General features: G+C 32.0%; 1 protein-coding gene across 22 annotated transcripts in view; it reads right to left on the reverse strand.

Annotated features, from left to right (window-relative positions):
- The window catches only part of LOC145243881 (kinesin-like protein KIF13A), a 1,028,209-nt gene that overhangs the window by 397,499 nt on the left and 604,767 nt on the right, over window positions 1-25,943 (reverse strand). For all 22 annotated transcript variants that reach the window (XM_080106966.1, XM_080106962.1, XM_080106977.1 and 19 more), the window contains one exon: window positions 18,256-18,368. In XM_080106966.1, the coding sequence (XP_079963092.1) occupies window positions 18,256-18,368 (113 nt within the window). The remainder of the gene's footprint in view (window positions 1-18,255; window positions 18,369-25,943) is intronic.

The raw sequence follows: 25,943 nt of genomic DNA on the forward strand, positions 1-25,943 counted from the left end.
CCAAAAATATATTACTCTATTAGAAAAAATAATAATTCGTAGATTTAGTTTATGAAATGTATCATTTCTCCTGACAGAAGAAACATTAATTTGAAGGTTTCAATAAAATCACACTAATTCTTTTGAATAAATTAGTTTAACTTAAGGATTCTAATGTATTTTTATAATCGAAATTCTATTGAAAGTAAATGCAATTAGATTTTCAAAAAGATACATTAATATATTAAAATAATTGGGTTAGTGGTAGAAATTATTGGCAGATGATTCAAGCAGACGTCTTTTTTTTTAATTTTTTTTTTTTTACATCTACTCGACTGGAAAAACTAATTTTACTTGAAATTGTCACTAAAACATAAAACAATTTCTCTTTTCATTAGAAAATCCATTTTTTTTTTAATTCAAATAATTATGAATGACTTATGACTTCTATAAAAATAAAACAAATGTATAAATGTGTGTCTGTATGAAAATATTTAACTGATAAACTATTAAACTACTTGTCACATAACACTGAAATTAACAGGAAATAGTAATCATCCACCAAGGATGGTTTATAACGAGTAAAATCTTTGTTTGGATGGATTAATAACGCCTACAGGAATATGTTGGCAAGTTGAAATGCAAAATATTTATTTCAACTTGTTGACATTTCTATTACTTTTGTGCATGCGCAAATTCACGCATAGCTTGAAGTGGTTTATTTTAAATCTTATCTATCTGCTGATAATTCAAATGGTAGTGAATACAGCCGAAGTGCTAAATCTTTTGGTTCTAGCTGATGGCACCCAAGTCATTTTCTTCTTTTTTTAAATCAGCACTATATATTAGGTACTATATAATATTCAATAGAGGATTGGCTCTGTAATAATAAACACAAAATCTGCATCAATTAAAATATACTTAAGCATATTTTATGACTAGTAACCCCTCCTCCCCAGTAATAAATAAAAAATTGTTTCAAGCAGCTTTCTTTAGCTTGGTTCGTGCTATTTTTACATTGTTGCCATTGTACTCTTCAACCTCTTTCGAGTGCTTTTTTATTTTTCTAAAAGGTTAGCAAACCTTTAAGAAATTTCAAATTGAACCTGTTATTTGTCTAACCTAGCGAGACGGTTCTTATTCTGCATCTTATACTTAAATTTTTTTTTTTTTCTTATATCAATATTATTTTTAAAAGTTTTGTAAATGAACTCACAACCTCTGAATAAAATTCATTTTGGAATATCTCTATACCCACATGAAAATGTGTCCAGCAGAGCAATCTAAAAGGTTTTATTTAAAAACCTAATTACATGTTCTATATTGATATAGTAATTAATTATTATTAGATTACTTCTAATTCTCGGGCTATCCATTCGTTCTTTCATTCATAATTATTAGTTTCCAGTATGTTCATATCTATATTCGGCTTACTTAAATGATTACTATAGTCTTGCATATACTCTTATTCTTTAGGTTTTTCATAGAATTAGCATAGATGCAAGATTATGGTGACTTATCACGCAAGGATGAATGAAATAAAGCTATGTTACTGTTGTGTCGTGGAACAACAGTGAAAATAAGAACAATCAAGTCGAGATTCAGTTAAGGAACAAGTGTATTAACAATAATGTACAAAGATAGGAAAGCGTGTATATCTGCTGGGCACTCTAGCAGTTGAAGTGCAGTCGCATCTCTCTCACCGGTGTTGGGATTACTAGTGCTATTTATAGTGCTAATCAGTGTAAATTCCTCTGTTCAAGAAAGGCCGGTATAACAGTTACCAAGCTCCAACTTGTCCACATATGTACTGAATTTAAAAAATATATTTTATATTGTAATGTATTTTAATGATACACAGTTGAAAGTCAGTTAATTGAATTTTTTTTTTTTAAATAAAACAAAGTTGCTATGATTTGATTGTCAATAAAAATATTCTTTTGAAAATACTATTCAACTTTGTCATCCAATTTGGTATTTAAAGTGCTGTGTTTCAAGTAGTTGGGTGGGCAATACCAGGCACCATATCACTCCTATTCTCCATGCAGTCATATTGCTTTTTATGCACTTAAACTATGTCTTCCTCAACTGACTATGCTCCCATATTAGGAAGTCTACTCAAGACGTAATATGCTGTACATGAGCGAACCACCTGAAATTTTGACCACAAAACGCATCTGTGACGTCACCAATATAAAGTTTCTGATGAAGCCTGATTGGTGAGATTTTTCATTTCAATTCATAGCTGCACATCCACCTGATCCTGTCACGATCATTAGACTAAAGCCGTTGAACATCAGAAGTATTTTGGGTCCGTGAGTACTATCATGCAGGATGACAGAACAAACACAGATTGGAAAGACTTTGCCCCAACTTGTGCCCCCCTTCAGCATACATAACCCTGACAAACCCGCTTAGCAACAAAATCACACCCCTTCACTGTTGAGGTCCCCAAATACCAGCAAGCTTTCTACTCTAATAGTTTCTCCCCTCAAACAGCTAGACTTTGGAATTTCCTTCCTGTTACCTGTTTCCCTGACTGTACTGATATGCAGAAGTTTAAATGTAGCAGAAACCAACATCTTGTTACTCGCATGGTCCTAAATAGTAGCGCCTTACACCCAAGTGGTGATATGCCTTGTTAGGGGTGAATGTGAGTATACATACATATATATATATCTACATATATATATATATATATATGTAGATATATATATATATATATGTATATATATAAAAAGAATGTAAACATTGGCAGCAGCTTCCCAACCTTTCATCATGCAACACAATAACTATCAATGATAATGCATTTGCAACCGCCATCAGCATTCAATGTCAGCTCAATAGCAGAAGGTGACTTCAAGTAGGGAACCATAAGTCACAACTTAACCAAGGTAACACCCAGATATCTACAGCAGACATAATCCTACTAAACTATCAGCCTTCTAATAAAACTATTACTTATTGTGGGCAAATTGTTTGAACTGGAAATGCCCAGTGGGATTAACACTCACGCCTTTGCAACAGACAGCATAGGAAAAGTTGCAAGAATCTTGCAAATGGTTGAGACTTACACCAGAATTAAAAACCGTTATTTTCATGTTGATTCAGAGCTTTGCGCCATATATGCAAATGCGTATACATTTCAACAATAAAACTATCAAAATAAATATGAGCTCATCACAAAAAATCATTCCACAATACAGAGTGCTAAAATTTACAATGCACAACATTTAGAGACCCTAGGCTGTAGCCTATAATACATAGACTCTAGTACAGGGGTTCTTAACCGAGGTCCATGGAGTATTTCAGGGGGTCCATAGAATTATTATTATTATTATCATAATTATTATAGTTGTTGTAGAATACTTTATTTGCATTAAATTATTTTTCATTTAAAATAAAGCTTAATTATATAATATTTCTTTGATTATTAAAACCTCAAAATTTATATGAGTGAAAAATAGAAGATTGTCTTATGAAGGGGTCCAAAAAGATAAAAAGAAGGGAAAAGGGGTCCATGAGTAAAAAAAAAGGTTGCGAACCACTGATCTAGTATAATCTCCATCTGCTGTTAGATAGGTGATTTATGGTTTTGGATTTGACGCTTGCATTGTATGATGGAAGTATGGAAAGTCAAATGTCATATCTCACAGACATGTACAATTTTCCAAACCTTTTTTTTAATTTTCTACTACATGATTAGCTATTCCTACAGCCTTTAATCAGCATCTTCAGAATAATACAAAGCCAATTTCTATACAAGATAACGACAATCATTGGAACATTAACATAGTTCATTCCTTAACAAAACAGCCATCTTTAAGCATCACAACAACAAAAATAACTAAAAACAAAATAATCAAAGTTTGGCAAGAAAACACAAAGTCTCAACAGATATCAACATAAAACTTAACCAATCCGTGAGAAGATGGTATTTGGCAACCTTACGCTCCTCAACCTGATTCGCACAATTCCCAGGACAAATTATGAATTATTCAGTAATTCTTTTGAGTGCAACATATCTTTGCTACACAATGTTAAGCTTTTTTTTTTTTTCGAGAAAAATTCTATATGAATGCTAAGGAAATGCATAAATTTTATATTAGAATTATAATTATTATGCATTTGCAAGAAAACTATTTGCTATATTTTTTCCATACAGGTTTCCTTTCCATTCATGCATGTATAAAAACAGTATAAAAAAAATCAATTTATACAATGTCGTTAATTTTATTATATTTTAGAAAACGGAAATGAAATTTACAATTATTGCATTCAATTCATACAAACAAATCGAGCCTAAAAAAAAAAAAAAAGCATATTTTGGTTAACAGTTCAACCCACCTGCTTACACCCAATGATTTTAGATTTTTTTTTAAGCAATTAGATAAGATTGTTTGCTTGTATTATTACATATCAACTCTTTTTGGTGTGTGTGTGTGTGTATATATATATATATATATATGATACTAAATCTTAAGATTAGAATAACATTTTGTCCATTTGCCATGCTTAAGATTACACTAGGCAACAATTTTTGTACTTTTTGAATGTTGTCTTGATTTTTACAACTGATCTAGAGTATTTTTGCTGAATCAAGAAATCACATCGTTTCTTTACATTAGATCAGTTTTTGTGTTAAGTGGATTTGAAAAAGAATCAGATCTTGTGACAAAATTGATTACATTTTTGTGGCATTATCAGCTGATTTTTGTCAACACACATCACTGAAAATAATTTTTAAAAGAAAAAAATGTTTTGCCAACAACATATATGGATTACCTGTTAGAAACATCGATTACTGTAAACTGAATAATGAACATAATTAAAGATAAGTATACGTGAATTGCATCCTAGAAAAGCCTGGTAAAAGTTGAACAGTCACCATCTTGTACAGAACCTTCGCGAATTGCTTGATTAAACCGAGCTTGATGTTCAGCGGTGGGGAGAGTATTCTGTCTGTTTACCAGAGTGTCGTTGATGATGTTTTTTGGAAGGCTATAATTCCTCCCACACAGGCCAGTCTTTCTTTATATATGCTGAGTACCAATTTTTGAAAAATTTCAAAGTTTTATGCCTTCAAATGGATCCCTTTTTAACATAATCAATCAGAACGATTGAACTTGAATAATTCTTGTCATTAAAATAATCATTTCCAATCCAAACAATTATTCAACATAGCATTTGACCCCCACCAACTTATTTTTAAGTGCTCCACACATGCGTACAAAATTGTAAATAACATCTAGCCATCGCTCAAAAATTTGACTTGATTGAGCAAACCTTTTTTTTTTTTTTTTTTTCTTTTTTTAATTACATTTTCACCCCAAACAAGGCACATTGCCACTTTGGAGTAGGGGGCTACTATCAGGGTCAGCAACTACTGGGGCACTATGTAGGGATTTGGGCAGCAAGATGTCGGTTCACATTGCACTTAAACTTCTGCATGTCAGTACAGTTGGGGAAGCAGGATCCTGGAATGGAATTCCAGAGTCTAGCGGTTCTGGGGAAGAAACTACTAGAGTAGAAAGATCTTTTACATCTAGGGATCTCTACTGTGTGGGGGTGGGATTTAGTTGCCTGTCGGGTTTGTCAAGGGTGTCTACATAGTGGGGGCACAAGTGTCTGCAGTTCGTCAGAGCATTCACCATTAAAATACTTGTAGAACAAGCAGAGGGATGCAACGTTTCGTCGATGGGACAGAGGCTGAAGCTTAGATGCCAGTTCAGGGCCTATCAGATTGGCGACTCTTTTTTGAACTTTGTTGGATTCAGTGCATCAGATTCGTCCTAAATCAGCTGAAAAAAAAAACAAAAAACACACAAGCCACAAATTTATTGTTGACCAGTGTTATAATAGCATTTTCCACTTGTCATCTTTAAGATTAGAACAGCATTATGTCTATTTGTCACGCTCAAGATTAGATCAGCATTTTCTTTGTTACATTTGCAAATTGAATAGACGTATCTGAAAAACATCTGTTCTTCCTCTTGCTCTTTAATTATGGTTTATGGCAATCTCACATAAAACCCAAAGAATTTTGTGAATTGCAAAAATCATTCGGGGATTATTTGGTCTAAAATAATCTGTTCAACTACAAGTTCTGACAATATCATTTAAAAAAACGAGAAACAGAAAAGCTTTTCTCATCTACTAATGCAAAGGAAATAATTATATATATTGACCAGTAATTTATTACTTTGAGCAAAAGTTACTCGTGCTTCACAACAAATATAACGCTTAGCATATACAAAATAAAAAATATATATATATATATATATATATATATATTCTCTATGTAATATCTATGATATTAAAAACAATAGAGTATATGTCAGGTTGTAAGGAAAATTCTTCCCGTTTTATAAGGTTAAATAAAACAATACAAAACATCAGACACATTCAACCATTTTTCTTTCTGGCTCTTTTCATTTGTCGATAAATAAATCTTAATTTTCAGCTCTTCTTGTGAGTTAATTCAAATCATCTTGTACATTTCTACAGAGATATTATTCTGTTGATGTACAAACCAGAAAAAAAGTGGGTGATAAAAGGATATTCCAAGCATATTTTTGGGAAAGATTTTTTGTTTTTTGTGCAGTATGAAGTTGAGCATCATACTTCATATTTAAGACTCAAATCAAAGAACTTTCTAAGCTCAATAGTCCACACACACACACATATATCTATCTATATATATAAAAATGTAACTCTTGGTTCGTTCGCAATTAATAGTCTAAAAAACCACTGGACAGATGGCTTCCACGTTTTGGTATACTATGTTTACTATATCCATGTGTGTTTTTATATATTTCTTTTTAATTATAACATTATACTTAATTTTTCTATGATAAATAGGTGGTTTTCTTTGTACCGATAGACCATTTTTTTTTTATTTAGGGACAATTATTTATTACCGCTTCCTGTCATGTGACCAGTGTTTCCAATTTAACGGTTTTCCTGCTAGATCTGATGATTTCGTTTGCAATCTAGCAGGGAATTCTAGAAAATCTGGAGATATTTCGCACCCACACACCCACAATTTTAGATTAAAAAAATAAAGAAAAGCGCTTGAAAATACTTTAAAATATAAAATAAACTCATTTATGTAAGTAAAAAAAAGTAGCATTTACTGCCTTTGGTAACAATTATTTATTATTTGTTTTTCACCTTTTTTTCGGCTAACCATCCTTAAATCTCACTATAAAATCGATTTTTCCAAGTACATTTGGGGGGGAGGGGCATTCCAACCTCCGAAGTTTAGTTTAAAATACGATCTAAGCAACCCCGCTTAATTTAGAAGTATTTAGTCATTTAGTCGAAAATTGTAAAAAGCAAGAAACAACAGCAAAAAAAAAAAAAAAAACTTATACCAATACAGTAGAATTTAATTATCTACCAACCTAAATACTTTTAACATGCTAAAACAAAGTTTTGTTTTTTATTTTTCTAATTTCAAAATATGTTGCACCATTATTGTGATGTTTAATTTGCAGTATATTTCAATATAACTTTTATTATAAAAAGTTTGAGTTTATGATTTGTTTCTTGCAAAAAAAAAAAAAAAAAAAAAAATACCCTCTCTGAAAAAACAGGTAAAATTAGCTGATAAAATATGTAAGCCTTCTGGGGAGCTAACCGCTTCAATATAATTCCAGAAACATATAGTGAGAAAACATGAAACATTTTATATATTGAATATACTATATTTATAATTTTTTTACGGTAGGAAGTTAAAATATGGAGGTTTCATTTTTTTTTTTGGGGGGGGGGGGTGAATTAGCAATTTTCTGGACATTTCTTTCTCCTGATCTCGCGGGTTTTTTTTTTTAAGTCTCAGTTGCCAACACTGCATCACGGAAAGGATATTTTGGTCTCGGCACTACAGGCTTACTGTAAACAGAATGTGTTTACAATATCGGTAAATTTTCAATTGGTTTAATCACATGATTATTGATAATGTAACCATGTGATTGAAATTTAATTTAAATTAACCACACGTGGTCGCTTTCCTATCAAATATTCATCGAAAAATGGTAGCTACAGACAAAATGTCAGTTTGGTATATCTTTCGACGCTCAAAGTGTATAAACATTTTGACCCCTCCCTTTACTTAAAAATTCACCAAAAATCAGGAAATTAACCAATTTTAATGAAAATTTCAGTATTTATCAAATAATGATCGCAGAATATAATGAACTAATTATTTTTACTTAACTCTTAGTGAAAATGTTTTATTTTGTTTAAACAAAAAATACCTTCACTAAAGTTATGGTTTTCAGTAGTAAATAAAAAATGCAAGAGTTTATTTTTGCTTTTTTTATATAAATAAAGCATCGTAATTTGTAACAATAAAAAATAATTTTTACAGGAACATTACGAAAAAAGTCCCTAAAGTCTGTATTAATGAATTCGATATAACTCAAAGAAAAATGAATTTCTCGCATTCTATTCAAGAAATTAAAGATTCAATTAGATTCCTATTTCAGTCACCTAAATTATTTAGGGTGAAATGAGTTTAGGAATTTATAGCCAAACCTAAATATTTTTTTTTTTTTTTTTTGCTTAAAAAAAAAAATAGCATTAATACAATAAGTTAGCTAAAATTTGCATAGAATGCTCTGCTTTATGGTTGTTGTAAAAATGGAATGGAAATTTGAATTTCGTTCCCTTTTAAATTCGGTACATTTATACATTACGTCCAACTCATTGTTCATATTCGACACGTCAACTTTTATAGCTTTTTGGGTATGCTGGCGAGGTTAGGGGTGTCTATTCCGAAAGCCGTTCTTAACATGGGTAGATTGATAGGTGTGTCATAAATTTTGTGAAAAATAGTGAATAATTCCACCTCGTCTTTCCAAGCTTATAACTCCTCGAAAAATGTAACTCAAGCCCTAATTTTTTTTTTTCAATTAAAGGAGCAAGGACCAAGGTTTCATTAAAAAAAAAAAACAAAAAAAAAACAAACAACGTGTTTTTTTTTAAAAAAGGTTTTAAACTTCAAACTTTACAGGTAAATTTCTAAAAAAAAAAAACACTACTTTTTTAGTTTTAAATTTGAATTTATTATTTATTGACCTTTTCTCTTCAATTTGTGATTTATAACACTTTGGTGAGTAAATTATTTACTTTTTAATAGACATTTCAAAATGGGAGGCGTGAATTATTCAATCCCCTGTCTTTCTAAGCTTATAACTACTCGAAAAATGTAATTCAAGCACTAATTATTTTTTCAATTAAAGGAGCAAGGACCAAGGTTTCATAAAAAAAAAAAGAAAAAACAACATGGTTCAAAAAAAAAAAAAAAAAGGTTTTAAACTTTGAACTTTACAGGTAAATTTCTAAAAAAACACTACCTTTTTTTGTTTTAAATTTAAATATATTATTTATTGACCTTTTCTCTTCAATTTGTGATATATAAAACTTTGGTGAGTAAATTATTTACTTTTTAATAGACACTTGAAAATGGGGGGGAGTGAATTTAAATTGGAAAGAGCATAGAATTTCACATTAACCCTGAAAATATCGTAAAAATAGAATCAATAGAAAAATTTTGATAGATTTTTAAAGTTTAAAAATTGAAAAATATTGAGTTCGTAAAATTCATTACTGTTTTTAAAAAAAAAAAAAAAAAATATTTCTATTACTTTTAAAACAACTTTAATAGTTTATTTTGGAAGTATAATCCATAAAGAAAATAAACAACCCACTTTTAACAGAGAAATTACGAGATTTTTATATTTTATTTGCAGTTTCGTGTTAGGGGTGTCAAAAATTCCTACAAAAATTCTGATACACCTACGAGATTGTAGTGTTTATTCGTTGTAAACGTACCTGACAACCTATAAATGTCGACATTTTCAATGTGAATGGTAAGCTGGACTTATGTAAAAAATAACAAAAAGATATACCAAACTGACTTTTTCATTTAAAAATGGAATCATTTCCCTTTCGTTATTAACTTTTTTTTTTTTTTTTAAATATTTTGTGTTTTATATACATAAAGTACAATTGTTGAATGTTACTGTTTTGATTATATTCGTTTGGGGGGGGCACAATTAAAAAATTAAGAAAGATTAAAACGGAGCAAAATTTAAGTTTCCGTTCCATTTTTACAACAACCATAAAACAGCGCATATTCAGCAAGTTTTATCATAATTTATAAGCATAATGTTGAAACACTAAATACGCATTTTATTTATTTTTTTGCATAATTAATGATGGAAGTATTTTTATGTTTATTTTCTGAACATCTGTTAAAAAAAAAAAATAATTTGTACATTCTCTTGAAAAAAAGAATCAAACTTTTCTCTACTTTCACATAACTATTTACAGTGTTCATGTAAAACATTCATCTGTTCTTTTTATAATAAATTTTCAAAGAGAAACGTTTACTGCTAAATTTCTTTAAAAAAAAAAAGTGCAAGTTTTCCTGAAAAAAAAAAAAAAACTTCCACCTAACAATTTATGGTAAAAAATAAATCTTTTTTTTTTTTTTTGGGGGGGGGGGAATAACTTTTATTGATTAAAAAAATTGCAAAAAATAATAAAAGTAAATGAACGAACAAAATGCAATTTTTCTTGAGGAATGTGTTCCATTTTAACAAACTGAGCCACAGCAACGCGTGGCCGGGTACAGCTAGTATGTTTATAAAAGTGAAAGTGTGTCTCTGTGTGTATCTACATTTCCCTATGCAATAACTCTGTAAATTTTTAGTCTACAGACTCGAAATTTGATATACAGGGTACTGAGATTTGGAGAAATTGATGTGATCGGTTTTTGGCCAGAAATTTGGCGATTAAGGGGGCAAAGTTCAACGATTTGACCTTTGAGAACTCTACCAAACCCCTCGAAAATTTTCGGTCTACACACTTAAAATTTTAGATATAGGTTCCTTAGACATGAATCTAACTTAATAAACCTGATTTGAGCCCAAAACAAATGTTAAGGGGTCAAAAAAGGGGTCAAAGTTAAAAATAATTGACCTTTGCAAGTCTCTTCCAAATTACTCAGACAATTTCTGGTCTAGACATTTGAAATTTTACATAAAGGATACTCAGAGATAGGGAAAGCTTTTTCATCGGTTTGGGGCGAAACTTTTTAGTTACCAATATATAAATGTATGTATGTATGTTTGCATGTCTGCTTAAAACTTTCAATAGAGGCGACGAATTTTACCAATATCAGTATCGTTTTAAAGTTCAACCTTTCATACGACAAATATCGAAAAATTGGCTAAAAACATTAATATCTTCCCCTTCAACTAGGCACTTTTCTACAGGGAGGGGGGCGTCACTTTTTTCACTGATATTTTTGAAAGTTATCCTCTCCTCTAGCCTTAATTTAAAAAAATGTTGCTTCCGGTTTGGCTGTGGTCGTAACAGCATAAATGTTAGACATTAGGTTTTTACCCAGTTCTTTTCCTCCTTTGTGGTACGGGTTTGAGCCGGCCTTCCTACTACCACATTTTTTTTTTTTTTTTGCTTTTTTTTTTTTTTTTTTTTGTTCAACATACACATCCAAACACCCGGGCAATGCCGGGCTGAAATGCTAGTAATTATATGAAGTAGTAGCATTTGTGTGTGCGTGTACAACTTACTACAGCCCACACCACTGGCCAATCATGACCAAACCTGGGATAATGATGGTTTCTGAGCTAGGGATGGTGCACACAGTTTTTCAAGATTAAGATTAAAGGTCAAGGTTATAGCCCATGTATATATACTCTCCTACAGCCCACAACACTGAACATGACCAAACCTGACATGATGGTCTCTGACCTAGGGATGGTGCACACCAAGTTGGAGTTCATCACCAACCGAAGGGCCGTCACCATATCGCCGGCCAACTTCTTTGTGAATTTGAATCAGATCACCCTCCTCCACCCCCATTCCTTCAACCAATTAAACAAATGTTAACCATTGTGATTCTTTGTAATTGTTTCAATTTTTATGTTTTTATAAGTGTCAACTTTGATATAATCTATTTGCTTTAAAGTTCATAGTTGGATTTCAATCGCTTCAGGAGGTAATTAAAAAATTTGAAACACCTGAAGAAACAGTTGCTCTTACAAGGATGTCCACAAAACGGGTACCTGAGCATATAGCAAAGTTGTATGTGAAGCATGGGTATGTTTGCTAGTGTGTGTGTGTGTGTGTATATATATATATATATATATATATATATATATATATATATATATACACACATACACACACTAAAAGAATAGGTAAAATCAATTTCCCAAATGAAATCAATTTGTACCACTTTATGCCTTCTTACAAAGATTCCAAACCAAATTGTAGAAATTTCCAGGCTGGTATCTGGGGAGGTGCATTTAATTCACTGGGGGAGATGCACCTCTGAACAAACTCACCAGGTGGTACTTCACGTAATGATGTAGTTGCAAGATGCCTTCCTGGACCTGCATGTCAAGCACATTTGCCGCAGGGCATGGCAACATCTGAAGTGTGTGCGACATGAAGGATCACCTAAAACACTTTGTAGCTGGGGATGCTCAATCCTAACGAGTAAAATGTATACTCATATCCAAGTTCTGCCAACGATGTCAGTAAAGACTAAAATCCAAATATAATTGTACCAGACCTTATGCCCGGAATCCTTTATCCAATTTTGGACCAGATCAATTACATAATTTTGATTTTAGAATATGTCATAAAAAAAAAGAAATAAAATAAAAATAAAAGTAAAAAAATCTTCTGAGCAATGTTGATTAGATGAACAATATAAAAACGCAGAAAATGTTGCTATGCCATAAAACAATGTCCACATCTGCTCCTAGATCTGAACCACATATTTCAATTCTTATACAGTTTTGTAATTTCAAGTTTTATTTTTCTTCTTAATTCATTTCATTTATTTAGTTGCTTCATCTTTATATTGCTACTACTACTTTACTCTTTTTAAGGTTTTCTTTATTTACTATTTTTATTTATGCATCCTCTTACTCTCCTCCCACCACTCGTCTCATTTGTCTTAAAAGACTCAATATGCAAACAAGCAAGATTATCAAAGCTTTCATATCATCGAGAAGTGAATATTAAAACTATCTGAAGACAGGTTTTATTGCATTTTAAGTTTAAACAAGGCACAGTGGCACTTTGATGTAGGGGGCTACTATCTGGAACATAAATTTCAGAGACACTATGTAGGAAGTTAAGTGGCAAGATGTCTGTTTACATTACACTTGAACTTCTGCATGTCAGGTTAGTCGGGAAGCAGGAACCCAGGAGGGAATTCCAAAGTCCAGTAGTTCTGGGGGAAAAACTATTAAGTAGGTTTTCTGGCACCTGGGGATCTCTACTGTGTAGGGGTGGGATTTTGCTGCTTGTCCAGTTTGTTGAGGGTATTTACGTCAAGGGGTATAAGGGTTTGTAGTTTGTTGGAGCATCTAACATTACTTGCAAAGCAGGCAACAGGATGCAACATTTAGTTGATGGGACAGAGGCTGAAGCCTAGCTGACAGTTTGGGACCTATTAGGTTAGCAACTCTCTTGAACCCTGTCCAGGAATAAGAAACTAGTAACAGATGCACCAGTCCAAATGTGACAATACTCCATACATGATACTTTCAGATGTAAATAACTTTCTAGCATGGTAGAGAGAGCCCACTTTCCTCACAGCAGCCGCAGCAATGCTCTTGATATATCTGTTCCAACTCATGTTCCTTGTGAACGTTAAACCGACGAGTTTCAACAAAGTACTTTCAGGTAATGTATCATTAGCCATAGCTATTGGTGGTTGAGAAGGTTTCTTGTTATTATTAAAGGAAAGAAGCTTAGTCTTGGTAGCATTGAATGTTACCATCCAGGTATATGCGTACTGACATTTAATAAAAAGGTTTTCAGAAAATTGTGTTTAAAAGTATATAAAACCTAAGTCAAAATGTTTGTTTAGATTGTTAAAATGTTGATTTTAAAACATAACAAAATCAGCAAATTCTTAAGCTTCGGGGAAAAATATCACCAAGATTTAATCAATATACAATTTTTGTTCTTTGATTTTCCAAAACAAATACGCTGCAGAAAAAAAAAAAAAATCAAAGGCGATCAATAAAGTGGCACCTTATGACAATTTTGAAAAACTGAATCCATATAACATCAGTGTTTGAATTTTGGGGGACAAGGACTTCATTGTTAATATTGTTTGTTTTTGGGCTATTACATGTCGAAGGAAGAAGTGGTAATATCTGTTCATGCAGAGTAAAACGTCAATAATAGATAGAAAACAACAGAAGAGAATAAGATGTTCCTATTTACTTTCCTCATGAGAGCAGAGTTAGACACAAATGTGGTTTTTAATGTGGAGAAAATCCAGCTCCCCAAAAAGGGGCACTCTGGACAGGAACAAAAATAAAAACCGTCTCAGTCAAGAAGGATTTCTCCTCCACTGAAAGAGGCCACAAAAGATAAAGCATATTATCAGAACACTACACTTTGCTCCAAGCCAAAAGGCCAAGGAAGGGAGAGAATAAAATTTTTGAAAGAGCTCCGCCCTTCCCATATGTTAGACTGTTCAAATAATTTTGGTAAACCAAGTATTTTCATATTGACATGTTAGTAGATTCCTTGCATTCACTAGTGTCATAGAGAGTGGGGGAAATTTAGTATAAAAATGAAGTGGAAGGAGCACACTTCCAGCTGTCTAGTTAGTATGGGAAAAAACGACAGTATGAAGATAGACAAGATAAAAGTCTGTAGATGAGGTTTTCTGGGCAATCTGCTTCCCAACTTATAGCTTTTATTACTTGATAAAAATAAACAAAAACAGTTGCCTGGTTTACAAAAAATACTAATACTTCAGTCAGCTGCCACTGATTGATACTACTATTTGTTTGAAGATATATTCAATTATCTTCAAGGCAATGCAATAGCTATTTATATAGATATTGAAATAGACACAGTACATATGTTAGAGATACAAAGAAACGAATTTGTTTTGTAATTATATATAAAACATTTTTTTTCACTCACTTGTGTATGCTCATAATTTTCTATCGATTGATTACACCCACATATATACTATTTTGTTTTCTAAAATCAAATATTGCAAGATTAAGGGCCACCAAAGGGATGGGCTGAATAGATAAGTGCTGATACTAGTGGGGCAATCTCATCAACTGTAAAACTGGTCCAAGATCATGAAAAGGGATTAAATTTATTTCTCAAGCACATCATTTAGTATTGAATTTTGGTTTTGTTATTTACAAATATGCCTTAAACTTGTTTTGCAACTAACCTTGATTTATCATTTTCCTGAACTCCAATGCGACTGAGTCCAACATCGTATGATGATTACATATTGGTTTAACAATGAGTTTGATTTTGGTATCGTTCAATGCCATCAGACTGAATAAAGAGTATGACGACCGTTTTACCTTTTTTTGGGAGATAATATTGAGTTCCATCTATTTTGTATCTTCTGTATCTTTCAACCTAATTGTAAACAATGAAAATGTTGAAAATGTAGAAGATTTCAACTACCTGAGTGCAGTTTTCATAAAATAGATGACACCAAAGAAGTAAGACAACATATTGTAATGGCAAAGGCAGCAATGATTGTGCAAACTAATATCTGGAAAGACAGATCCATTTCACAATGCATAAAGAAACGACTCCTGTAAGCTTTGCTATTCTCAATAGCAACATACAGAGTAGAATGTTGGGTCTTGAAGAAAGCTGATAAGAAGAAAATTGCTGCTTTTGAATTAGTGCTACTGTAGACTTCTTTGTGTAATCTGGGTGGACAAACATACAAACGGATGCGTTCTGGAGAAGATTGGACCATGCCGAAGACTGCTGGACAACATCAATGACAGGAAATTGCGATTTTTGGAACATGTGGCCAGAACAGACTGCCTAACAAAAGATTTGCTCTTTGGTACAACTCCTGGCAAAAGAGGACACGAAAGACCAAAGATAAGAATGTCAGACAACGTGAAGGACATTGTGGACATTAGCATGGCTGAGTTGCTCAAAAGAGTGCAGAGCAGAGTCAATGGCGACAATTTGTGGACTGTGCCACAGCTGGCCAATAATGACCATTCCATCAAAGAGAGAGAATCTTACAACTGTAATCTAACTGTTGTATATTATACACACACACATCTTTATAAATAAACGCACAATTTTAATACTTTTCTAATATACCATGCAGCTTATCTTAAAATATGAGGGTGTGTATTTTATTTTTTATGGAGATTACTTTGTCTTAGGGCCACCTGTGGTTGCTTGATGGTCCAAGATGGGATGCTGTTCATAATCATTTCTTGTGTGCTTGAAAGTGAAACCGTAACTCTTTAGTGATAGATTTCATCCGGCCTTCATAGAGTTGCATCATAATCTTTTATTTTTGTACAAATTTCAACATTAATAAGGACAATAACTGAAAGAACAACAATAGAAATAATACTGTAACAGTGCATGGGAAAATATCAGCAGGAACTGTAAAATAGCTATCTTGTAAAGATATAAGCAGCAGTAGCCGAGAGAAAAAAAAAAAAGAGACGTATGTTAACTAAGAAGTGTGCATGAGCTTGCAAGAGAAGAAAAAGAAAAAAAAAAAGAAGAACACCATGTGGTGGGAGAAATAAAATTGGCACCAAAAAAGATGGACGTATAAGAAATGGGTGTTTATGGGCGGCATGTAGTGGAGCAGAAGTGAGATTTTTAATTTGGTGTCAAGACAAGGAGATAAAAAAAAAAAAAAAAAAAAAAAAAAAAAAAACACGGTAAAAAATGACTTTTGTTAAAAAAGAAAGAAAAGCCAAGTCGGATTTATTTATTTTTGTTTGTTTGTTTTCCTTTTTAATGGTGCCGGACAGCGTAGGGGGTCAGAGAGAACTTTGAAGTGTAATGAACATGATTTGAGCAGAACAGACCCATTACATGATTTATGATTACAATATGAATCTAATTCGCTAATTTGTAGATTAATTTCTTAAAAGAAAATATTTTCACAAATAGGTAAACAATTTTTCAATGAAAACTTTAAAACCAATATGTAAATGGTGAGGTTTCAATAGTTGAATTTTACTTCCTCCAATGTTCTCCATTATGTATTTATTGTGCACTAGCGGGGCCATAAAAATATGCTTAAATATATTTTAATTTGTTGAGATTTCGTATATATTATTATAGAGTCGTGATTAAAAAAAAATATTTGTGTGCCATCAGCTAGAATCAAACCCAAAACAAAACTGTAGCATTCAAAGTTGGTGACGTTACCACTGTACCATGACACGCATATGAAGTGATTAAACATTAACTAAGATGAATGTACAAAATGTATAACAATTTTTTGTTTCAATTTTGACCCATTTTTGACCTCTTAAAAACTATTTTAATTGGCTAAAGACCCATAAAAGAACGGTCCATAAAAAATCCAATCATTTGATGTTCCTAGCGTCAGTCTGCAAATTTTAGTTTTAGAAAAGATAGAGTTTGAAAATATGGAAGACAGTGAGTTTTATAAATTAGATGATAGAGATTCCTACCTAATCAAATATGATGAATTGGTTATTTTGATGTTTTGCTTGGAACATTTGTGCATAGCTTGAGATAAACAATGGCATAGTGCGTGACACGAATGTTCTTATAACCCATTGATTTAGACAATTTTTAAGTAGAAAACTTAAATGTAACAATAGAGAAATAATCAATAACATTGAATATAGAAACAAACAACCATAGATGAGCGATACACTTCATTAAGGTTGCGATACAGGCAGAAATAGTTATTAAAAAAAAAAGAAAAAAAAAAGTAAATAGCAACTATGGGGATAATTGTCCTCTTCTTCCACCCAAAAAAGAACAATGAAAGTAATGATAACTCTTTATTCTTTAAATCTAACCATAGGATATTACATAGGTGCAAAAAGATGAAAGTATCATTTTCATCAAAAATGGAAAGAATAAGAGAGTGAGAGAAAGTTTTTTTTTTTTTTTTGTAAAAAAACAAAAAAAAACAAAAAAAAACCTGTACAGGTGTGTTTTAACAGAAACAATTCTTGAACATTTACATTTCTTAAGTACAGCAGGTGCTACTACAATGAAAGAGTCAATTGGACTAACTAGAAGGATGATAATCATCACTCATAACTAAAAGTTACTAAAACTGTAAAAAGATTTTGATATTCGCAGTGTCTAATTAAAAAAAAATCATTTTTTTTTTTAAATTTAAAACTTTCTTCTTTTTACTTGATATTTATCAACATATCTTTTTTTTTCTTTCTTTTTTTTTTTACTTACTTGTTTATATTACTTCCTTCTTTCAAGCGCTCACCAACAGCACCAGTCTTCTGAGCTCGTTCACTGCCAGCCAAATCCACCAAACTTAGCTTGCTGACTTTCTCACCACTCACCTGCAAAAATGAAAAAAATAAATATTTACGCTACTTATCCATGGATATTAAAACAAGTCTATAGCAACCAAAAGGTAACCAACATAAAATGGAAATGTCTTTTTTCCCCTACAAGACTTCATTTTGAGATTATTTTTTGGAAGCAAATCAATTTATTCATTGGTGTTCATGGGAATAAAAAAGAAAAAACTTCATTTTTTATGTATGTAAAATGTTTTGTTTTGTAAGTATTCAGGTTGGAAATAGATAAGATTCTTTTGAATCTTATAAATGTTGACATAAGGACGCATTCAAGCACTCATTCATTGCATCTTTGAAAAGTCAGTCTCCCAAAAAGTTTGCTTTGTATTCAGGTTTTGGGAATTCACAAGTTCAATACATCTATCCATTATCTCATAATCCACGTTCTTTACCAGACATATAAGAAATATTTTGTTTGTACCTCAATTTAAAAAAAGTCTTTTAAAGGCGAGTAGGTTTAAACTATTTCTTTTCCATGGTATATATTCAAAAGATTAAAAAAAATTATTTGTGAATCTAAAAACGATAACATTATATATTTCTTCACAGTTAATGTACTTTGAAAATTAAGTGTAAATTTACCAAGTGCAACATGTTACTATGTATGGTTAATGAGTGACGTCTTATGGTTAGCTTAACACACAAGAGTAGATATCTGATTGGGTAAATTGGTCATGTGACTAAAGTGTACATATTTCGTTATAAACTTCTATCTCTCTCTCTTTGTCCCTTCCCTGTATTCCCCCCTCCCCCCTATTCCCATCTCTGGTCATTCGCACACACAACTTGTTTTTATAGATTGCTCGATATTAACTCAGTTACTTTCCTGTAGCATATCAAAATGGCTGGAAAATCAACCTCCCAGACAAAATCTGTACCAGCTTAGGGTCAAAGAATGAATACTATTCATATATATATATTTTTATTTAACTTCTAGTCGGACATACATACAGGCATACATACAACTATCCTTTATATTAAAGATAGAGGCAGATAAAACTAGTGCCCTTTATGAAGATTGTCTAAATGTAGCTTGTAATTTAGGTGGCTTGGTTGAACGGCATTAATGTTTCATTTCCAATTATTGTATTGTAGACAGATTTTATAAATAGTCTGTAAATGATAGATTCTATTTAAGACATAGACAGAACCGTAGAAGGTGAGAATGGACCTGGGAGAAATGGTAACTGATGGTCGACCTCCGTCCTTAAATGGGAACTTCACAATCAGATGCAGTTTAAGGTCATACTCTACAGAAATTCTCTGTAATTCATATGCCAAATGGGCACTACCATTCTGTGTTATAGATGATGGGATGAGTCCAAACTCCTTAAAGATCCAAATTGGGGCCCCATCAATGGATGTACTTCAAGATCATATCCAAAACTAAGTAAATGGATAACTATTAGCACAAATTAAATAAAACATAAGCTAAAATTGCTGTTACTTTCTTATCAAAGAACATTCTCAAGTTAGCTATCTTGAGAAGAAAAAAAAACATTCTAAATTATGGTTCATGAAAAAGAAAGAAAATAGCTGCAGTCTCCATCAAATGGGGAGATGCAACACATTTTTTGCTATAATATTGTTCAAGTGATAACTAATACAATCTTCAAGAAATGGAATCCCTGATACTAAAATAATATTTTTTTTAATTGATTTTTTTTTCTTATCGTAGTTGGATGGATCTGCCACATTAATGATGGCAATAGCACTTGCCTACTAATGGACACTTCACGTATATGAATATTGTTGCATATTCAATATGCTTTGAAAATATGCAAATCAATCTAATTTGCATAATTAATGGCAGTTATCTTGAATACATAGTCTGATTTCTTTATTCAAGTACATTTTGTCATTTTTTTTTTTTTAATTGTAATTGCAAATAATTACTTGTAAAATGTAAAGATTTCTCAGAAAACAAGCATTTTTAGTTGCTGATATGTATGCGTTAAATTTTAAGCACATTAGAATGTGAGGTGGGCTTATGGTGGAAATTCAGAATGCACTGGAAGCGTTAAAGCAACTTTCTCCTTTTATAGTAATTTGAGATATTGCGAGAAAATATCGATATTGTCAAAAAAAAAAAAGAAAAAAAAGAAATTAATGTAGACATTGAATTTTTTTTTTTTTTTTTACATAGGGAATATCTGAAAGAGCAATTGAATAATTATCTATCATATAAAAACATTCATCTAGCAATTATCATCTGTGACAAATATTTTTTGGAAACTTGAAAGAAACCAATCAAATAACCAATACACATGGAAGACTGCTCCAACTATTTTGTTAACTTTTTTCCTTTCAGCAAACAATTGAGTTTGATGAACATATTTATGAAAAAGACTTTCAGAGTGATGGATGACTTAACGTGATATATATTTTTTCTCCAGAGCTCTAACGCAATCTAATACTAATGCCTACATTCTAACAGCGACCAAGTTGGTTGATATGGTTAAGACTTTGTTTTTTTTTTTTTTTTTTTTCTAAAAATAAAAATTCAGACACCTTCAATTTGTGTGAAATTTTAACAATAGATATAAGGTGTCAATTAATAAATATTTAACAGTTTTCAGTTTCTTTGGAGTATTTTAAATGTTTTTGAAGAGGGTATAATCCAAGCACAATCCCAATTTAAAGTTCAAATACAAAACTGGCACTACAATTTTTTTTTTTTTTTTTTTTTTTTTTACATGTTCACCCCTTACAAAGCATTTCGCCACGTAGACGTAAGGAGCTACTATTTGAGACCATGTTTAGGAAAGATTAACAAGATATTTGTTAGTTATATTTAAACTTCTGCATATCAGTACAGCCAGGGAAGCAGACAGCAGGAAGGGAATTCCAAAGTCTAGCTGTTCGAGAGAAGAAACTATTAGAATAGAAAGCTTTCTGGCATTTAGGGACAACAGTGAAGGGGTGAGATCTTATGCTAAGTGGGTTTGTCAGGGATATGTATGCCGAGGGGGTACAAGTGAAAGGAGTTCATCAGAACACATCCCATTAAAATATTTGTAAAACGGGCGTAGCAATGAGACAGGGGCTGGAGCTGAGTTGATAAAAGTGGGACCGATTCGATTGACAACTCTTTTTTGGACTTTATCTAAGAGGGAGAGACTAGTGTCTCGTAGACATGACCTCAAATAGTAGCTCCTTACGTCCAAGTGGCGATATGCTTTGTAAGAGGTAAGCATGAGAAAAAAAAAAAAAATTACAATGCCAGCCTTATATTTGAACTTTAAATTGGGATTGTGCTCGGCTTATACCCTCTTCAAAAACATTTAAAATAGTCCAAAGAAACTGAAAACTCTAAGATATAATTTTATTTGCACTTAATACTAATGAAGAAAGAGTTCCTAAATTCATTTTTAAAGAACTCTAAAGCCGAAGCTTCACATTTTAGACAATATTTGTATTTGGATCAAAATTTGAGTAAAGATTTAGTATCAGCATACAGTTATTTTAATCTCCGTAAGCAGATATAAAAGTGGTGTAAAAATTGTTCGGGGAATTAATTTTACTCATCTTGGTTTCATTTGGTTTATTTTATGGCATATTATCCACGAGTTATGTGATGCTGTATAAAGTTGTCAAATGGATTTCTATAGATATAGTCATTTTATATTCTTAAAAAAAATTAGAAAACTCTTAAAAAGCATTAATCCCAAGGAATTTTACTTATAGAAAACATTACAATGAGAAAATGGGCATTACTCCTAGAAAACATGCTTAGACTAGCTTGGTATGTATCACGGCACAACAGCCGTCCATTACTCTTAGACAAAATTTTTTACAGAGAGGGTCAAAACATTACTCCTAGAAAATATGACTCTAAAGAGGAAATTTTATAAGGAGAGTGAGATCACTACTCAACATTACTCTTTGACCATGGTAATCTTTGTTTCGAACACAATACACCCTCAACCACCACCTTGTAATATCCAGTACAAAAATAAGAAATAAGGTTTTGATTTTTAGAAGAATCAGATTGAATAATATGGTTAGGGATTAATTTATAGATACTAGGACAACATGTTGCCAGCTGACAGATCAGATTGGGTCTCTTTGTCTAGTTTAAGTAAGGGTCAAAGTGGAATGTTACACGTCACCAGGCGACGGACTATCCAGCCACCAGGATACCGTCCTAAGGTATCATAAACCGTCATTCATGGCCCATAGCTGGACCTGTTTTCAGGGAGTTTTAATTTGTGATTTCACCAACAGAATGATCCTGGAGTAGATATTCTTCTAAAATACACAAACACACACTAGCAGGTCGCCTGGAATTGTCTGGTCCCAAAATATGCATAGAACCAATTCTCTATTGATTATTATCCAATATAAAGTAATGATTTCAAAAGTTAAATGTGTGTATATATATATATATATATATATATATATATATATATATATATATATATATGTATGTATGTCTTGGATAGTATCCAGTAAAATCAAAGCCAGAACGTTTACCGTTTCAGTCTTAGTTGTTATCTCTCCAGCGTTGTTACTGTCTGAGCAACTGACAGATGTATACAAAAGGTTAAAAATTAAACGACTGAGCTTTGAATATTTAATTTCGCACACATGAAAAAGTAACAGTAAAAGGTAATGTTATATTCGACTTACCCTGCCATGGTCAACTGTTTTGTTTTCAATTTTGACCACTTAGCAGCAATTTTTGCCAGATCAAAAGTGTTCTACAGGCCCAAATATCCTATATATCATTTTATAATTTTGCGGACCAAATATTCAGAGAGGAGTTTGGTAGAGACTTTTTGCACACACTCAATCTATGGTCCCCCCCTTGCCAAACTTCCACAAGAAACACCTGTCTAGCAGAAAATACTATCATTAATTTCCTCCACTCTTTATCTTAAACCTAAACGTAGATTCCATGAGCAAAACTTCTTTCTTAGAACGGCACGCCTATGGAATTGTTTTCCTCTTTCCAGCAGACTACAATATGGTTGTCTTCAAGTCTAACGTAAACAAGTTTTTGATGAACCGTTCCATATAAGTTAACAAATTTACCGAATTTCCATTTACTAACGATTACTATATTGTCCAATTTCTACTGTACACTCTTTAACCCTTATCCTCGAGTGGCATCTTGGCCTTGATAAGTGGCAAAAAAAAAAAGAAAAAAGTTCACTTCTTGTAAGTACCTAAAAATATGTGAGCTGATATCGAAGCCAAAACCTAAAGACAGAGAATCAAGTATGATAACCATAAAACTAACTTGACACAATCTTTAAAAAGTGCTTCCAAACCTACTTATTCTTAACAAAGCTATCATGCTTCATGACCATGCATGTGTGTGTGCTCGTGAAATAGTTGACAAACAGATATGATAACCTCGCAAGTACCAATTTTTCAATTTCGACCTCTTAGCAGCCCTTTTTTTCTGGGTGAAAACTGATGAAAAAGTTTTCCACATGCCTGAATACTCTATATACCAAATTTTAAGCCTATAGATCAAAAATTTGTCGAGAGTATAGGTTGAGAGTTGTCCTCATACACATACGTTCTTCTTTTATATATATATATATATATATATATATATATATATATATATATATATATATAAATCTCGAGAGAGAGGCAGAGAAGGGGGGGAGGCCATCTATAGCTTAAAAAGAAAACGTACGATTTTCATAAATATTTTTTAAGGTTAGTACTTGCACATAATGTTAGAAGTCAAATGAATATTATGAATATAAAATCGAAAAGATCATTTTCGAAACACTACTGAAATATTCCTATAACCGTTAGAAATGTTTAGGCATATTCTATACCACGTGAACATAAATTAAATGACTTGATTGACCCGAAGCAAAACTGATACTTGTTCCGATTAAAACTAAATAATATTCAGGAAAAAAAAAAAAAAAAAAATGAAAAATAGTCATCTCATTTCGTTGAGAGCAACATCTAAAGCTAAGCAAAATACTCGTTTCTTCTGTATGTTTAAAACTTGATGCTGCTGCAGGAGAGAAAGAGAGAGGGGAAGGGGAGATAAGTCTGTCTAAAGTAGAACATTTCATGGAGGTTAATAAAATTCTTTTGGATCTCTTATCGAAAGCCACCGAGAAATAAATAACTTATAAGTTTCTTTTTTACTTTACGATTTTAAAGGAGATAAGGCAAATAATGCGACCGACTTAACATTAAAATTTCATCTGAAAAACGTTGGAGAAAATATAAGCGACTTGGCCACGTGTCGTTTTTGCATAATGCTACCAGTAAAAGAATTGATAACGTAATTGTTTGAAGTTGAAGGCGAGATCTTACAGGTTATGGCTTTTGGTTTGATTTTTTTTAATACTGATGGTAGCACAATAATAGTTATTATTATTATTATTATAATGCCAAACTTAAACGTGACAGAACTGAGCAGTATCGGCAGAACAAATTGCAATAATCAGAAACTTATTTTTAATCAGCTAGAAGGAATTGGAAGCGGGAAAGACGTTATACCTGATTCGGATCTATCTTGTGTATTCCGAAAAGACATTTGGGAAAAGGAAGTAAAACATCAAAATGATGCAGAATGGATCCAAGATATTGAAAAGGATGTGCCTTCTAGAATAAAGCAATAAATAAATAACAGTTACCATTGAGATGCTGAAGTTAAAAATATTTCTAATTTGAAAGCGTCTGGACCTAATGGAGATACTGGTTCAAAAAAAAAAAAAAAAAAAAGCCTTCCAACTTTTCACCTACTTCTTGAAACAATGCTAAATGACTGTTTGGTGACAGATAGTTTCGCTGACTGGCTGTCAAAGGGCACAACTTGATCATGAAAGATAAGTCAAAAGGAGATGAAGGAAAAAACTTTAGACAATCATTTGCCTCTCAATTATGTGGAAACTTCTCACTAGCATATCGTCTGAAAGTATCTATAGTCATTTGGACCAACACAATTTGCTGCCTGAGGAACAGAAAGGCTGACAAAAAAGATCATTAGGTACCAAGGATTAGGTTTATTGATCAGAAGCTAAGAAACTGCAAAGATTTAATACCGTTGTCATGGTAAATTATATGAACGCATTTGACATAGTGCCCCATTCATGAGTACTCAAATGTTTGGAAATTTTCAGAATAGCCTTTAACATCTGAACATCTATAAAGAATAGCATGAAGAATTGAGAAACCAATTTAACTTCAGGAAATGTTACATTAGGCATTTTTTTTCTGCTTTGCCTTTTGTCATCAACTTGATTCCATTGACAATTCTTTTAAGGAATGTGAAAGCAGGAAATGAACTTGGAAAATAACTTCTGACAGTCAACCCATCTAGTATTTATGGATGATCTTAAAGTTTTTGGAAAGAATGAGAACCAGATTGACACTAATAAATGCAATCAGATTGTTTAGTAATGACATGAGGATAGAATTTGGCATCACCAAATGTGTTCTTGTGATGAAAAGAAACAAGCTCCTACACTCTGATCACCTTGAACTTCCAACAAAATATCTGATAAAGAATATTGTACTCGGCTCTGACCTGGTTTTTCATTTCCATGTTCTTAATCTAATTGACTTCGA

The sequence above is a fragment of the Euprymna scolopes genome, chromosome 22, assembly GCF_053919585.1.
Source record: "Euprymna scolopes isolate OS-2025 chromosome 22, ASM5391958v1, whole genome shotgun sequence".
Lineage (NCBI taxonomy): Eukaryota > Metazoa > Mollusca > Cephalopoda > Sepiida > Sepiolidae > Euprymna > Euprymna scolopes.